Source organism: Pseudophryne corroboree, chromosome 1 (genome assembly GCF_028390025.1).
Source record: "Pseudophryne corroboree isolate aPseCor3 chromosome 1, aPseCor3.hap2, whole genome shotgun sequence".
Classification (NCBI taxonomy): Eukaryota; Metazoa; Chordata; class Amphibia; order Anura; family Myobatrachidae; genus Pseudophryne; species Pseudophryne corroboree.
In genome coordinates, this window is record NC_086444.1 from 21,858,452 (window position 1) to 21,877,662 (window position 19,211).

General features: G+C 52.2%; 1 protein-coding gene across 1 annotated transcript; it reads right to left on the reverse strand.

Moving 5' to 3' along the window:
• Positions 1 to 819: 819 nt before the first annotated feature.
• LOC135055007 (protein huluwa-like) lies at positions 820 to 18,935 on the reverse strand. The gene is made up of 3 exons (XM_063958955.1): positions 17,755 to 18,935; positions 2,850 to 3,045; positions 820 to 2,690 (listed from the first exon to the last, which is right to left on the reverse strand). Exons 1-3 carry the CDS (start codon positions 18,394 to 18,396, stop codon positions 2,518 to 2,520), a joined length of 1,011 nt encoding a protein of 336 aa, XP_063815025.1. The 5' UTR covers positions 18,397 to 18,935; the 3' UTR covers positions 820 to 2,517.
• Positions 18,936 to 19,211: the final 276 nt, after the last annotated feature.

The following is a 19,211-nucleotide window of genomic DNA, read 5'->3' on the forward strand; positions in this document are numbered from 1 at the left end:
GTAAGAACTTACCATTAATAACAGTATTTCTCCTAAGTCCACAGGATCAACAGGGATCCCACCCTGACGCACCTGAATTGAGGATCCTGTTACTCCCTAACCTCTTCCTTCTTGTACGGAAGGGTGTGCATGTGTGTTCTTCTCACCTGATTAGGGCTATCTATGATGCTCCTGCCTTGAGCTTTGGAATACAACTGATTTGCCTGAGCCAGGAGGCGGGGATATATGGACGGGCCTGTTGCATGCTGGGAGGCCGGAAAGCTTTGACCGATTGGTGCAAATCTGCTGTCGCTTCATCATATCCCATTGTTATCCTTTGGATTTAGGAGAAATATCATTATCAACGGTAAGTTCTTACCGTAACGTATATATATACACACACACACACACACACACACACACACACAACTATATACCCATCCCTGTCCTGTGCAACAAATCCTTACTCTATACATGCACACACCAAGCGCCAAATCCATATGTAGTTTTTCTATTAAACTCTGGAGCCCATTTATCACTAGTCAATCCGATCTAAACGCGAGATGAACACCCAGAATTGGATTTCAGGATGCGATTATACCGCAGGATGTATCATTCTACCCCGCCGGTGGGAATGGAGGGATCACAGCAGAGGTCCCTACGTCATACACGTGGGTGATAATAAATACTTGCGTATATCCCCCCTTACGAGTGTTTTCGGGGAATAAGCTGCAAATATGTAATAAGTGAGCCCCTTAGTGTTTTGTGGAATCACAGGATAACCCGCTCCCGACAGCAATATCCACTGACCTAAATAACAGCACCATCTGTTTAGTGAAATAAATTACAAAGGTAAATAGATTTATTCTTGGACAGCATATTAAAAATATATAAATAGATCATTTTCTCTTTCGAGGTAGGGATAATGTAGCGCTCCAGCCGTTGTGGAACTACAACTTCCAGCCTGCCCAGTCTTTGCTGGATAATGACAGGTGTGGAGTGCTTACATACAACATGTAAAATGGAACGTAAACATACATATATAAACATATAAAAAGAACAAACAGCCGTACGTACAGGCAATATTACCGCACACTGTAATTCTGTAATAGATGCCCCAGATTCTCTAAATTGCTGGAAGAAAGTCATCGCTATTCAAATATAAAAAATATCCGAAAAATAAAATGTTCAGTATATAGTACATGTAATAAAACGCGTATTAAAAAACATAACATCCTAAGACCACGGAGGCCGCAGGCTGGGCTGTGGGGTTGCGCTGTAGGGTACAGCTGACGGCAGAATGGGGGGGGGGGGTTACAATGGGGGAGAAGGACGTCAGTGGGTAAATGGGTATATCAGTACCTGTGCACTATGGTATTGGGTGAGCAGCAGTTATATGTGGGACAGTGAGGGTGATCTAACAAGTGCATCTCAGGGCAATATACAGGGGTGAGGTTAGGGGATCCGCTGTGTGTATATAGGGGAGGGGGATATCGAGTGCAAACTAAGTAGAAGGTTTGGGGTCAGAATTACCTGTACACCTTTAAGGGCAAGACAGATGGAAAGCATTGGACGGAGGGTAAAGTACTGGCCATTGACCAGGGTCCTGTGTACATAATCGCAGGATAGGTAAGTGGGTGCACTAGTGAGTGACGGCAGAATATGGGAGTGGACGTGAAGGGGCATCTAAATCAATAAGAGTGGGGTAACCCAAGTGAGGGAGGATAGATTATAGGGGCACAGGTCAGTATTCTTTGCATATATTCATTCATAGGTAACAAAGGGCGGTGCTACCAAGTGAGAAAAGAATATGGGGGCACGGGTCAGGATTCTGTGAATGTATTCATAGGTCACAAAGGGCGGTGCTACTAAGTGAGAAAAGAATATGGGGGCACGGGTCAGGATTCTGTGAATGTATTCATAGGTAACAAAGGGCGGTGCTACTAAGTGAGAAAATAATATGGGGGCACGGGTCAGGATACTGTGCATGTATTCATAGGTAAGAAAGAGCGGTGCTACTATGTGAGAAAATAATATGGGGGCATGGGTCAGGATTCTGTGCATGTATTCATAGGTAAGAAAGAGCGGTGCTACTATGTGAGAAAATAATATGGGGGCATGGGTCAGGATTCTGTGAATGTATTCATAGGTAACAAAGGGCGGTGCTACCAAGTGAGAAAAGAATATGGGGGCACGGGTCAGGATTCTGTGAATGTATTCATAGGTAACAAAGGGCGGTGCTACTAAGTGAGAAAATAATATGGGGGCACGGGTCAGGATACTGTGCATGTATTCATAGGTAAGAAAGAGCGGTGCTACTATGTGAGAAAATAATATGGGGGCATGGGTCAGGATTCTGTGCATGTGTTCATGGGCGGCCACGTGAGTGAGGTCACGGTATTGGAGTGTAAGTGAGGATCATTGGTTGGGTAAGTGGATTAATGGGAGGATAGTTTGGGAAGTCAGGTGAAGGGGAGGGGGACGGATCGATGAGTGTTGATGGACTATATGAGAGTTCTCAGGATGGATTACTTCCAGTTACACCCAGTACTGTCTGCTGCAGATGACCGGGAGATTGTGGTTCTGCCTATTCTCCCTGCGGAGTCGGTTCTTCCTCATATAACAGGGGTCATAGTAATCCCATTCCATCCCAGAGACCCAGGACTGGGAGCAGGAGTCGCTGTCCGAGGATAGGATATGCAGAGAGATACCTGCAGGGAAGAGTTACAGAACAGGTTACAAACGATGACCAATACCGGTCCAGCAATGGTCACTACTTCTCGCTGCCACCAGCTCATCATCAGAACCTACATGAACCATCACACCTCCATCTGCTCCCACCTATCCTCCTATTGCCGTAATGTACTGACCTGCACTGACTCCAAAGTCACTGTCCAGTCCTGGACCAGGGAAGCTGCTGATGGCGGAATTGGATGTGTTCTGCTGAGGGATGCTACTGGCGTGGTCAAACAGCAAAGAGCCCAATGGGGAGAAGGGCACAGCTCCACCAACTGGTTTCCTCTGCGTACTGGTCTGACGGCAAAACTTCACCTTCGGGGTTGTTGTCTGCAAAAACGTGGGTCAGTAGAGGTAGAACTGGTACTGATGGGGTGGGTCATGCAAATGCTTGATACAGTACAGCATGGAGATCGATATGGTTTACATAGCTTCTCTCCCCACTTCCCTGCTTCTGTCCTGGTAGTCAGACCCACTGTCACCCATTTCCTGCCCAGATGCACCTTCGCCCGGCCTGCCCTCCAGATCCCCTCTCGCCTTCTCTCCCAGCCTGCCCTCAAGATCCCCACTCGCCTTCTCCCAACCTGCCCTCCAGATCCCCTCATCTTCATTCTCTCTCGCCTTCTCCTGGCCTGCCCTCCAGATCCGCTCTCATCTTCTCCTGGCCTGCCCTCCAGAACCCCTCTCACCTTCTCCTGGCCTGCCCTCCAGAACCCCTCTCACCTTCTCCTGGCCTGCCCTCCAGAACCCCTCTCACCTTCTCTCCCGGCCTGCCCTCCAGATCCCCTCTCGCCTTCATTCTCTCTCACCTTCTCTCCCGGCCTGCCCTCCAGATCCCCTCTCGCCTTCATTCTCTCTCGCCTTCTCCCGGCCTGCCCTCCAGATCCCCTCTCGCCTTCTCCCGGCCTGCCCTCCAGATCCCCTCTCGCCTTCTCCCGGCCTGCCCTCCAGATCCCCTCTCGCCTTCTCCCGGCCTGCCCTCCAGATCCCCTCTCGCCTTCTCCCGGCCTGCCCTCCAGATCCCCTCTCGCCTTCTCCCGGCCTGCCCTCCAGATCCCCTCTCGCCTTCTCCCGGCCTGCCCTCCAGATCCCCTCTCGCCTTCTCCCGGCCTGCCCTCCAGATCCCCTCTCGCCTTCTCCCGGCCTGCCCTCCAGATCCCCTCTCGCCTTCTCCCGGCCTGCCCTCCAGATCCCCTCTCACCTTCATTCTCTCTCGCCTTCTCCCGGCCTGCCCTCCAGATCCCCTCTCGCCTTCTCCCGGCCTGCCCTTCAGATCCCCTCTCGCCTTCTCCCGGCCTGCCCTCCAGATCCCCTCTCGCCTTCTCCCGGCCTGCCCTCCAGATCCCCTCTCGCCTTCTCCCGGCCTGCCCTCCAGATCCCCTCTCGCCTTCTCCCGGCCTGCCCTCCAGATCCCCTCTCGCCTTCTCCCGGCCTGCCCTCCAGATCCCCTCTCGCCTTCTCCCGGCCTGCCCTCCAGATCCCCTCTCCCCTTGTCCCGGCCTGTTCTCCAGATCCCCTCTCGCCTTCATTCTCTCTCGCCTTCTCCCGGCCTGCCCTCCAGATCCCCTCTCGCCTTCTCCCGGCCTGCCCTCCAGATCCCCTCTCGCCTTCTCTCCCGGCCTACCCTCCAGATCCCCTCTCACCTTCATTCTCTCTCGCCTTCTCCCGGCCTGCCCTCCAGATCCCCTCTCCCCTTGTCCCGGCCTGCCCTCCAGATCCCCTCGCGCCTCGTCCCGGCCTGCCCTCCAGATCCCCTCGCGCCTCGTCCCGGCCTGCCCTCCAGATCCCCTCGCGCCTCGTCCCGGCCTGCCCTCCAGATCCCCTCGCGCCTCGTCCCGGCCTGCCCTCCAGATCCCCTCGCGCCTCGTCCCGGCCTGCCCTCCAGATCCCCTCGCGCCTCGTCCCGGCCTGCCCTCCAGATCCCCTCGCGCCTCGTCCCGGCCTGCCCTCCAGATCCCCTCGCGCCTCGTCCCGGCCTGCCCTCCAGATCCCCTCGCGCCTCGTCCCGGCCTGCCCTCCAGATCCCCTCGCGCCTCGTCCCGGCCTGCCCTCCAGATCCCCTCGCGCCTCGTCCCGGCCTGCCCTCCAGATCCCCTCGCGCCTCGTCCCGGCCTGCCCTCCAGATCCCCTCGTCCCGGCCTGCCCTCCAGATCGCCTCGTCCCGGCCTGCCCTCCAGATCGCCTCGTCCCGGCCTGCCCTCCAGATCCCCTCGTCCCGGCCTGCCCTCCAGATCCCCTCGTCCCGGCCTGCCCTCCAGATCCCCTCGTCCCGGCCTGCCCTCCAGATCCCCTCGTCCCGGCCTGCCCTCCAGATCCCCTCGCGCCTCGTCCCGGCCTGCCCTCCAGATCCCCTCGTCCCGGCCTGCCCTCCAGATCCCCTCGTCCCGGCCTGCCCTCCAGATCCCCTCGCGCCTCGTCCCGGCCTGCCCTCCAGATCCCCTCGCGCCTCGTCCCGGCCTGCCCTCCAGATCCCCTCGCGCCTCGTCCCGGCCTGCCCTCCAGATCCCCTCGTCCCGGCCTGCCCTCCAGATCCCCTCGTCCCGGCCTGCCCTCCAGATCCCCTCGCGCCTCGTCCCGGCCTGCCCTCCAGATCCCCTCGTCCCGGCCTGCCCTCCAGATCCCCTCGTCCCGGCCTGCCCTCCAGATCCCCTCGCGCCTCGTCCCGGCCTGCCCTCCAGATCCCCTCGCGCCTCGTCCCGGCCTGCCCTCCAGATCCCCTCGCGCCTCGTCCCGGCCTGCCCTCCAGATCCCCTCGCGCCTCGTCCCGGCCTGCCCTCCAGATCCCCTCGCGCCTCGTCCCGGCCTGCCCTCCAGATCCCCTCGCGCCTCGTCCCGGCCTGCCCTCCAGATCCCCTCGCGCCTCGTCCCGGCCTGCCCTCCAGATCCCCTCGCGCCTCGTCCCGGCCTGCCCTCCAGATCCCCTCGCGCCTCGTCCCGGCCTGCCCTCCAGACTTCCCCAACTTGGTTTTAGACCTAACCATTAGATATCTTGAATATTTACATTTTCATTGGTAATATCCATCATATTTTAATTAGCGGTTTACCTTTAATAGCGCTGTATTGTTTTGTACTATACAGTTCCGACCAAACCTGACAAACCTGTGACCGTACGGTAAGAGGGGTGGTGTGGTAACCGCTTCCCGGTAAGAGTGCTCAGCCGCATCTAAAAGGTACCGGGGCATTTTCCTATCAGTGATAACTGCAGGTGGCAGGTAACATCCACGCCGCTTATTATATTACAGGCTGAGTGTATTTATTACCTTTTATTTTACATATTTGTATTCCTGTCTTTCCAGTAGTGAGGGACTAAAGGGTGACAATCCCTACTGCTGGTAGAAACGGGCGATTTCGCAGGGGATGCGGCTTTGGTAAGGTTCGCTCACCCACGCCTTTCCATGTGGAAGACTACTGAACAAATGCCGAGGCAGTATGAATGCCGACACAATACGTGCTCTATTATCACCATTATCTCAGCTGATCAGAAGTCTAGAAAATGTATTGAAATTTGCCTTAATTTCTTGAAGTAAAATATATATATATATTAATTAAACCTTTTCGGCATGAAGAGCTGAAATTGGGGGGTGTACATTTGCCATGTGCAGGTGAGAGACGGGCTCCCCGTGCATGCAGCACATTTCTGCAAAGTTTGCACCAGCATCCACTGTATTTAGAGACAACGGTCCCCCCCCCCCAACTAGACACACAGCAGCTGCCAGGCCCCCGCCTAGCCGTACGCTATAATTGGCCACAAATTCTGCACATACTGTGAGTTGTTTACCAACAATTGAAGCAGTCACATCACTCAGCAGACTGGTAACAGGTGGAGGGCAGTACATTAACTGGGACCTACAGTAAGGAATGCAAGAGACTGCAGGCAGAAGGTCACCTGCTTACCTGTAACAGACTGTGACCCCCAACCCCTGCACCGGTCAGCGGGGGACATGTGACCCCCAAACCCTACACTGGTCAGCGGGGGACATGCGACCCCCAAACCCTACACTGGTCAGCGGGGGACATGCGACCCCCAAACTGGTCAGCAGGGGGACATGCGACCCCCACACTGGTCAGCAGGGGGACATGCGACCCCCAACCCCTACACTGGTCAGCAGGGTACATGCAACCCCTACACTGGTCAGAGGGGGACGTGCCACCCCCAACCCCTACACTGGTCAGAGGGGGACGTGCCACCCCCAACCCCTACACTGGTCAGAGGGGGACGTGCCACCCCCAACCCCTACACTGGTCAGAGGGGGACGTGCCACCCCCAACCCCTACACTGGTCAGAGGGGGACGTGCCACCCCCAACCCCTACACTGGTCAGAGGGGGACGTGCCACCCCCAACCCCTACACTGGTCAGAGGGGGACGTGCCACCCCCAACCCCTACACTGGTCAGCGGGGGACGTGCGATCCCTACACTGATCAGAGGGGGACGTGCCACCCCCAACCCCTACACTGGTCAGAGGGGGACGTGCCACCCCCAACCCCTACACTGGTCAGAGGGGGACGTGCCACCCCCAACCCCTACACTGGTCAGAGGGGGACGTGCCACCCCCAACCCCTACACTGGTCAGAGGGGGACGTGCCACCCCCAACCCCTACACTGGTCAGAGGGGGACGTGCCACCCCCAACCCTTACACTGGTCAGAGGGGGACGTGCCACCCCCAACCCCTACACTGGTCAGAGGGGGACGTGCCACCCCCAACCCCTACACTGGTCAGAGGGGGACGTGCCACCCCCAACGCCTACACTGGTCAGAGGGGGACGTGCGACCCCCAACTCCTACACTGGTCAGAGGGGGACGTGCAACCACTACACTGGTCAGCGGGGGATATGCGACCCCTACACTGGTCAGTGGGGGACATGCGACCCCCCCACCCCCTGCACTGGTCAACGAGAAACATGCGACCCCCAACTCCTACACTGGTCAGAGGGGGACGTGCGACCCCCAACTCCTACACTGGTCAGCGGGGGACGTGCAACCCCTACACTGGTCAGCGGGGGACGTGCGACCACCCCACCCCCTGCACTGGTCAGCGGGGGACGTGCGACCCCCAAACCCTTACACTGGTCAGCGGGGGACGTGCGACCCCCAAACCCTTACACTGGTCAGCGGGGGACATGCGACCCCCAAACCCTTACACTGGTCAGCGGGGGACGTGCGACCCCCAAACCCTTACACTGGTCAGCGGGAGACGTGCGATCCCTACACTGGTCAGCGGGGGACGTGCGACCCCCAACCCCTACACTGGTCAGCGGGGGACGTGCGACCCCCAAACCCTTACACTGGTCAGCGGGAGACGTGCGATCCCTACACTGGTCAGCGGGGGACGTGCGACCCCCAACCCCTACACTGGTCAGCGGGGGACGTGCGACCCCCAAACCCTTACACTGGTCAGCGGGGGACGTGCGATCCCTACACTGGTCAGCGGGGGACGTGCGACCCCCAACCCCTACACTGGTCAGCGGGGGACGTGCGACCCCCAACCCCTACACTGGTCAGCGGGGGACGTGCGACCCCCAAACCCTTACACTGGTCAGCGGGGGACGTGCGATCCCTACACTGGTCAGCGGGGGACGTGCGACCCCCAACCCCTACACTGATCAGCGGGAGACGTGCGATCCCTACACTGGTCAGCGGGGGAAGTGCGATCCCTACACTGGTCAGCGGGGGACGTGCGACCCCAAACCCTTACACTGGTCAGCGGGGGACGTGCGACCCCCAACTCCTACACTTGTCAGCGGGGGTCGTGCGACCCCCAACTCCTACACTGGTCAGCGGGGGACGTGCGACCTCTACACTGGTCAGCGGGGGACGTGCGACCACCCCACCCCCTGCACTGGTCAGCGGGGGACATGAGACCCCTACACTGGTCAGCGGGGGACGTGCAACCCCCAACCCCTACACTGGTCAGCGGGGGACGTGCGACCCCCAACTCCTACACTGGTCAGCGGGGGACGTGCGACCCCCAACCCCTACACTGGTCAGCGGGGGTCGTGCGACCCCCAACTCCTACACTGGTCAGCGGGGGACGTGCGACCCCTACACTGGTCAGCGGGGGACGTGCAACCCCCAAACCCTTACACTGGTCAGCGGGGGACGTGCGACCCCCAACTCCTACACTGGTCAGCGGGGGTCGTGCGACCCCCAACTCCTACACTGGTCAGCGGGGGACGTGCGACCTCTACACTGGTCAGCGGGGGACGTGCGACCACCCCACCCCCTGCACTGGTCAGCGGGGGACATGCGACCCCTACACTGGTCAGCGGGGGACGTGCAACCCCCAACCCCTACACTGGTCAGCGGGGGACGTGACCCCCAAACCCTTACACTGATCAGCGGGGGACTTGCGACCCCCAACCCCTACACTCACACCGCAGCACACAATACACCTCACACCGCAGCACACAATACACCTCACACCGCAGCACACAATACACCTCACACCGCAGCACACAATACACCTCACACCGCAGCACACAATACACCTCACATCGCAGCACAGAATACACCTCACATCTCAGTACACAATACACCTCACATCTCAGTACACAATACACCTCACACTTCAGTACACAATACACCTCACACCTCAGTACACAATACACCTCAGTACACAATACACCTCACATCGCAGCACAGAATACACCTCACACCTCAGTACACAATACACCTGGTGAGTGTGAGAATAATACTGTAGGTGAAGGTAAGAACCTATCAGCAATAGTGACTGTACAACTAGCAGGTTAGGAGCTGCTGGTAGAGATGACCGGCTGTGAGCGAGGGGAATTCCGGAACACTCCAGTGTGTAGGTGAGGGTTGTAATAGAAATGCAAGAGAAGAGGGCTGAGACAATGAGAGGGAGGAGGACGCTGCTGCAAGGAGCTTACACTCTAAGGGAAGAGACAGAGCACATAGGCATGAGCAAGTCAATGGAGACCGGAGAGACAGATGGCTGGGGTAGGGGCGAGCGACCTGGTGCAGAGGTTGTGTGGTGGATGCATGGGCCCCTACCACTGCATTCCCCTGGCGGGCCCTTTATGCCCGAGTCCGACACTGCTACCACCAGTGGCGTAACTACCATCCATGCAGCCACTGCGGAGGCGCGGCACTACTTCAGGCAGACTGACATGCGGACTAGCCATCTGCATGTCAATCTGCTAAATGTGCCTCCCATGGAGGAGACAGATGTTAGAGGTCATACTCAACCTCTAGCATCTGACAGAGCTGGGAAGTGCCGGGACCGGGGAGCGCATAGCTGGACAGTGGCGCTGGCGGCCGCGGAAGCCTTACAAGTTTGACAATGAGCACAAAAACCCCTTGGCAACGAGCATTACACACAAAGTGCATGAAACCCCTGGCAATAAGCATTACCCCTTGGAAACTAGCATGACACCCAGTGCAGTAAACCCCTGGCAACGAGCATGGAACCAAGAGCATGAAACCCTTGGCAACGAGCAGGTACTTTAAAAGTAATTAGAAGCTTTATTGTGGGGCATGATATGTAATGGTATTGCGGTGTGTAGCATAATGTATCACGGACATTGTGGCGAGTGGCATAATGTGTATACCCGGAGGTATTTTCCCTGTAACCATGACACATCCATTAAACCCTATACAGACATAGGACACTACAACCCCAACATGCCATGACCATAATACATCTATAAACACCCTATACAGACATAGGACACTACACCCCAACATGACCTGACTACCAGACATGACCATAATACATCTATAAACACCCTATACAGACATAGGACACTACACCCCAACATGACCTGACTACCAGACATGACCATAATACATCTATTACACCCTATACAGACATAGGACACTACACCCCCAACATGCCATGACCATAATACATCTATAAACACCCTATACAGACATAGGACACTACACCCCAACATGACCTGACTACCAGACATGACCATAATACATCTATTACACCCTATACAGACATAGGACACTACACCCCCAACATGCCCTGACCACTGGACATGACCATAATACATCTATTACACCCTATACATATACCCACATCTATTATACCCTATACATAGGACACTACACCCCCAACATGACCTGATCACTGGGCGTGACCATAATACATCTATTACACCCTATACAGACATAGGACACTACACCCCCAACATGACCTGACCACTGGCCATGACCATAATACATCTATTACACCCTATGCAGACATAGGACACTACACCCCCAACATGATCTGACCACTGGACATGACCATAATACATCTATTACACCCTATGCAGACATAGGACACTACACCCCCAACATGATCTGACCACTGGCCATGACCATAATACATCTATTACACCCTATACACACATAGGACACTACACCCCCAACATGACCTGACCACTGGCTGTGACCATAATACATATATTACACCCTATACAGACATAGGACACTACACCCCAACATGACCTGACCACTGGCCATGACCATAATACATATATTACACCCTATACAGACATAGGACACTACACCCCAACATGACCTGACCACTGGCCATGACCATAATACATATATTACACCCTATACAGACATAGGACACTACACCCCAACATGACCTGACCACTGGACATGGCCATAATACATCTATTACACCCTATACAGACATAGGACACTGCACCCCCAACATGACCTGACCACTGGCCATGACCATAATACATCTATTACACCCTATACAGACAGAGGACACTACACCCCAACATGACCTGACCACTGGCCATGACCATAATACATCTATTACACCCTATGCAGACATAGGACACTACACCCCCAACATGACCTGACCACTGGCTGTGACCATAATACATATATTACACCCTATACAGACATAGGACACTACACCCCCAACATGACCTGACCACTGGCCATGTCCATAATACATCTATTACACCCTATACAGACATAGGACATTACACCCCCAACATGACCTGACTACCAGACATGACCATAATACATCTATTACACCCTATACAGACATAGGACACTACACCCCCAACATGACCTGACCACTGGCTGTGACCATAATACATCTATTACACCCTATACAGACATAGGACACTACACCCCAACATGACCTGACTACCAGACATGACCATAATACATCTATTACACCCTATACAGACATAGGACACTACACCCCCAACATGACCTGACCACTGGACATGACCATAATACATCTATTACACCCTATACAGACATAGGACACTACACCCCAACATGACCTGACCACTGGCCGTGACCATAATACATCTATTACACCCTATACAGACATAGGACACTACACCCCCAACATGACCTGACCACTGCCCATAATACATCTATTACACCCTATACAGACATAGGACACTACACCCCAACATGACCTGACCACTGGCCATGACCATAATACATCTATTACACCCTATACAGACATAGGACACTACACCCCAACATGACCTGACCACTGGACATGACCATAATACATCTATTACACCCTATACAGACATAGGACACTACACCCCCAACATGACCTGACCACTGGCTGTGACCATAATACATCTATTGCACCCTATACAGACATAGGACACTACACCCCCAACATGACCTGACCACTGGACATGACCATAATACATCTATTACACCCTATACAGACATAGGACACTACACCCCAACATGACCTGACCACTGGCCATGTCCATAATACATCTATTATACCATATACAGACATAGCACACTACACCCCCAACATGACCTGACCACTGGCCATGACCATAATACATCTATTACACCCTATACAGACATAGGACACTACACCCCCAACATGACCTGACCACTGGCCATGTCCATAATACATCTATTATACCATATACAGACATAGCACACTACACCCCCAACATGACCTGACCACTGGCCATGACCATAATACATCTATTACACCCTATACAGACATAGGACACTACACCCCCAACATGACCTGACCCCTGGCCATGACCATAATACATCTATTACACCCTATACAGACATAGGACACTACACACCCAACATGACCTGACCACTGGCCATGACCATAATACATCTATTACACCCTATACAGACATAGGACACTACACCCCCAACATGACCTGACCACTGGCCGTAACCATAATACATCTATTACACCCTATACAGACATAGGACACTACACCCCCAACATGACCTGACTACTGGACATGACCATAATACATCTATTACACCCTATACAGACATAGGAAACTACACCCCCAACATGACCTGACCACTGACCATGACCATAATACATCTATTACACCCTATACAGACATAGGACACTACACCCCCAACATGACCTGACTACTGGACATGACCATAATACATCTATTACACCCTATACAGACATAGGACACTACACCCCCAACATGACCTGACCCCTGGCCATAACCATAATACATCTATTACACCCTATACAGACATAGGACACTACACCCCCAACATGACCAGACCCCTGGCCGTGACCATAATACATCTATTACACCCTATACAGACATAGGACACTACACCCCCAACATGACCTGACCACTGACCATAATACATCTATTACTCCCTATACAGACATAGGACACTACACCCCAACATGACCTGACCACTGGACATGGCCATAATACATCTATTACACCCTATATAGACATAGGACACTACACCCCCAACATGACCTGACCACTGACCATAATACATCTATTACTCCCTATACAGACATAGGACACTACACCCCCAACATGACCTGACCACTGGACATGGCCATAATACATCTATTACACCCTATACAGACACAGGACACTACACCCCAACATGACCTGACCACTGGCCATGTCCATAATACATCTATTACACCCTATACAGACATAGGACACTACACCCCCAACATGACCTGACCACTGACCATAATACATCTATTACACCCTATATAGACATAGGACACTACACCCCCAACATGACCTGACCACTGACCATAATACATCTATTACACCCTATATAGACATAGGACACTACATCCCCAACATGACCTGACCACTGACCATGACCATAATACATCTATTACACCCTATACAGGCATAGGACACTACACCCCAACATGACCTGACCACTGGCCATGACCATAATACATCTATTACACCCTATACAGACATAGGACACTACACACCCAACATGACCTGACCACTGGCCATAACCATAATACATCTATTACACCCTATACAGACATAGGACACTACACCCCAACATGACCTGACCACTGACCATGACCATAATATATCTATTACACCCAATACAGACATAGGACACTACATCCCCAACATGACCTGACCACTGGCCATGACCATAATACATCTATTACACCCTATATAGACATAGGACACTACACCCCCAACATGACCTGACCACTGACCATGACCATAATACATCTATTACACCCTATACAGACATAGGACACTACACCCCAACATGACCTGACCACTGACCATGACCATAATATATCTATTACACCCAATACAGACATAGGACACTACACCCCCAACATGACCTGACCACTGACCATGACCATAATACATCTATTACACCCTATACAGACATAGGACACTACACCCCCAACATGACCTGACCACTGGCTGTGACCATAATACATCTATTACACCCTATACAGACATAGGACACTACACCCCCAACATGACCTGACCACTGGCTGTGACCATAATACATCTATTACACCCTATACAGACAGAGGACACTACACCCCCAACATGACCTGACCACTGACCATGACCATAATACATCTATTACACCCTATACAGACATAGGACACTACACCCCCAACATGACCTGACCACTGGCTGTGACCATAATACATCTATTACACCCTATACAGACATAGGACACTACACCCCCAACATGACCTGACCACTGGCTGTGACCATAATACATCTATTACACCCTATACAGACAGAGGACACTACACCCCCAACATGACCTGACCACTGGACATGACCATAATACATCTATTACATCCTATACAGACATAGGACACTACACCCCCAACATGACCTGACCCCTGGCCATGACCATAATACATCTATTACACCCTATACAGACATAGGACACTACACCCCCAACATGACCTGACCACTGGCCGTGACCATAATACATCTATTACACCCTATACAGACATAGGACACTACACCCCCAACATGACCTGACCACTGGCCGTGACCATAATACATCTATTACACCCTATACAGACATAGGACACTACACCCCCAACATGACCTGACCACTGGCTGTGACCATAATACATCTATTACACCCTATACAGACATAGGACACTACACCCCCAACATGACCTGACCACTGGCCATGACCATAATACATCTATTACACCCTATACAGACATAGGACACTACACCCCCAACATGACCTGACCACTGGCCATGACCATAATACATCTATTACACCCTATACAGACATAGGACACTACACCCCCAACATGACCTGACCACTGGCCATGACCATAATACATCTATTACACCCTATACAGACATAGGACACTACACCCCCAACATGACCTGACCACTGGCTGTGACCATAATACATCTATTACACCCTATACAGACAGAGGACACTACACCCCCAACATGACCTGACCACTGGCTGTAACCATAATACATCTATTACATCCTATACAGACATAGGACACTACACCCCCAACATGACCTGACCCCTGGCCATGACCATAATACATCTATTACACCCTATACAGACATAGGACACTACACCCCCAACATGACCTGACCACTGGCCATGACCATAATACATCTATTACACCCTATACAGACATAGGACACTACACCCCCAACATGACCTGACCACTGGCTGTGACCATAATACATCTATTACACCCTATACAGACATAGGACACTACACCCCCAACATGACCTGACCACTGGCCGTGACCATAATACATCTATTACACCCTATACAGACATAGGACACTACACCCCCAACATGACCTGACCACTGGCCATGACCATAATACATCTATTACACCCTATACAGACATAGGACACTACACCCCCAACATGACCTGACCACTGGCTGTGACCATAATACATCTATTACACCCTATACAGACATAGGACACTACACCCCCAACATGACCTGACCACTGACCATAATACATCTATTACTCCCTATACAGACATAGGACACTACACCCCAACATGACCTGACCACTGGCCATGACCATAATACATCTATTACACCCTATACAGACATAGGACACTACACCCCCAACATGACCTGACCCCTGGCCATGACCATAATACATCTATTACACCCTATACAGACATAGGACACTACACCCCCAACATGACCTGACCACTGGCCATGACCATAATACATCTATTACACCCTATACAGACATAGGACACTACACCCCCAACATGACCTGACCACTGGCCATGACCATAATACATCTATTACACCATATACAGACATAGGACACTACACCCCCAACATGACCTGACCACTGGCCATGACCATAATACATATATTACACCCTATACAGACATAGGACACTACACCCCCAACATGACCTGACCCCTGGCCATGACCATAATACATCTATTACACCCTATACAGACATAGGACACTACACCCCCAACATGACCTGACCACTGGCCATGACCATAATACATCTATTACACCCTATACAGACAGAGGACACTACACCCCCAACATGACCTGACCACTGGCCATGACCATAATACATCTATTACACCCTATACAGACATAGGACACTACACCCCCAACATGACCTGACCACTGGCCATGACCATAATACATCTATTACACCCTATACAGACATAGGACACTACACCCCCAACATGACCTGACCCCTGGCCATGACCATAATACATCTATTACACCCTATACAGACATAGGACACTACACCCCCAACATGACCTGACCACTGGCCATGACCATAATACATCTATTACACCCTATACAGACATAGGACACTACACCCCCAACATGACCTGACCACTGGCCATGACCATAATACATCTATTACACCATATACAGACATAGGACACTACACCCCCAACATGACCTGACCACTGGCCATGACCATAATACATCTATTACACCCTATACAGACAGAGGACACTACACCCCCAACATGACCTGACCACTGGCCATGACCATAATACATCTATTACACCCTATACAGACATAGGACACTACACCCCCAACATGACCTGACCACTGGCCATGACCATAATACATCTATTACACCCTATACAGACATAGGACACTACACCCCCAACATGACCTGACCCCTGGCCATGACCATAATACATCTATTACACCCTATACAGACATAGGACACTACACCCCCAACATGACCTGACCACTGGCCATGACCATAATACATCTATTACACCCTATACAGACATAGGACACTACACCCCCAACATGACCTGACCACTGGCCATGACCATAATACATCTATTACACCATATACAGACATAGGACACTACACCCCCAACATGACCTGACCACTGGCCATGACCATAATACATATATTACACCCTATACAGACATAGGACACTACACCCCCAACATGACCTGACCCCTGGCCATGACCATAATACATCTATTACACCCTATACAGACATAGGACACTACTCCCCCAACATGACCTGACCACTGGCCATGACCATAATACATCTATTACACCCTATACAGACATAGGACACTACACCCCCAACATGACCTGACCACTGGCCATGACCATAATACATCTATTACACCCTGTACAGACATAGGACACTACACCCCCAACATGACCTGACCCCTGGCTATTATCTGTACACCACTGATATAATTGAATTATACGGACATTGGTGTTGGAATAGTTTATGACTGTAAACTTCATGGTCACCATTTATGGAGAGAGCACTCACCCCTGGAGCTATGGTTGCGGCCGCTGGAGTGTTGGGTGGAGCCGCGTTGTGCGCCATCTCTTGCTCGCTGTATGACCTTGTTCCTCCTCCGCCATCTACCACCTCATTCCATGTCATCTCCCTGTCCCGGGACAAGCCGCAGGATCTGGATGAGCAGCATGGCACTGCCAGTAGTTGGGGCGTGCGCAGTGAATACGGGTGTCCTGGGGTCTCATCCAGTTTGTGACCCCATTCCCTGGAGTGGAGTCTATCCCTATACATCTGGGCACTCTCTCCCAGGGCCTGCGTGGCCTCCAAGCCTCGGCTGATGCTGGCACAGTGGCCATGGCACATGGATGTATTCTCTGGGCGTGGGCAGCTGGTCTCTATCCTGATATGAGCAGATTTATCATTCCTAGCACAGTGCTTACGTCCCCTTACTGGCCCCCTGCGCTTATGCCTCCTCTGCAGGGGGAGTGCTGGCAAACGGTGGAACAGTAGGAAGCAATTGAGGAAAAAGAGAAGGACTACACATGGGATGAGAATAAAAACAAGGAGTATAAGAGACGGCTGGAGAACCAGCTTCTCCTCTGCTGATGGAGCCACATGGGGGAACAGTGACCCCCCGGCTATAGGAGCGAGGGAGGTTGCCACAGACACCATTGCATTTGCAAATAACACTAGGTTATTTGGAATAGGATTAAGGGGGGAGGGGAGGTTGGAAGGACAGGGTCAGCTGCAACACCTGGAGAATGGATTTCAGAACTGGGTCATAATTCATCCACATAGTGCAGAGGGGCTGATCTGACCAGGTAGTAAGCATGGAGAACGAGTAACTCACTGCAATACAGGGAGCAGATACATGTATTATGTTTGCATGCAGGGTAAATACTGGCTATTTTTGCATGTAGCCAGCACATGCTGGGCAGCTTTATTTTTTACACTGCAAACTAGATTTGGACTTGGACCCCTCCCAAATCTACATTTGCCCCTCTGCAGTGCCGCATGGTGTTACCCAGGTGCAGAGTTACTACCTTTCTCTGTTGTGCTTTTCTCCAATCTCAGAATATATATATTTAATTTTATATGTGTATTTGTTAGGAAGTGACAGACCCCAGGGGCAAATGCAGAATTCCCAGAGGGGGGTTTCCAAATGCTTGGTTTTATAGTGAGTGCGGTCAGTCCGTGAAGAGGGCATAACTAGCACCTAACCAACTATAATCATCCTGCAAAGGGGGGGGAGGGGGCAGCAGAAGAACATAACACTACCCTAGACACATACAATATGTACACATTGGTCTCCTTCTGCACTGGATAGTGTATGTTATGCAGCATTAATAATTCCCCCTGTAGTCTACAGCATACTTGCCTACCTGACCCTCTCCATGAGGGAGAAAATGCTCTGTTCCTGGTCTCTCCTGGCAATGTATGATTGCCATCATCTGTGGTGAGCTAGTTAATTGATAAGAAAGGTGTTT

Excerpts from the sequence above, each read along its gene's own strand:
- LOC135055007 (XM_063958955.1), bottom strand. The coding sequence starts at position 18,396 with ATGGTGTCTGTGGCAACCTCCCTCGCTCCTATAGCCGGGGGGTCACTG. Across the intron at positions 3,046-17,754 it reads CCGCAACCATAGCTCCAGGG|ACAACAACCCCGAAGGTGAA; the intron begins GTGAGTGCTCTC and ends ACGTTTTTGCAG. Across the intron at positions 2,691-2,849 it reads TGACTTTGGAGTCAGTGCAG|GTATCTCTCTGCATATCCTA; the intron begins GTCAGTACATTA and ends TCTTCCCTGCAG.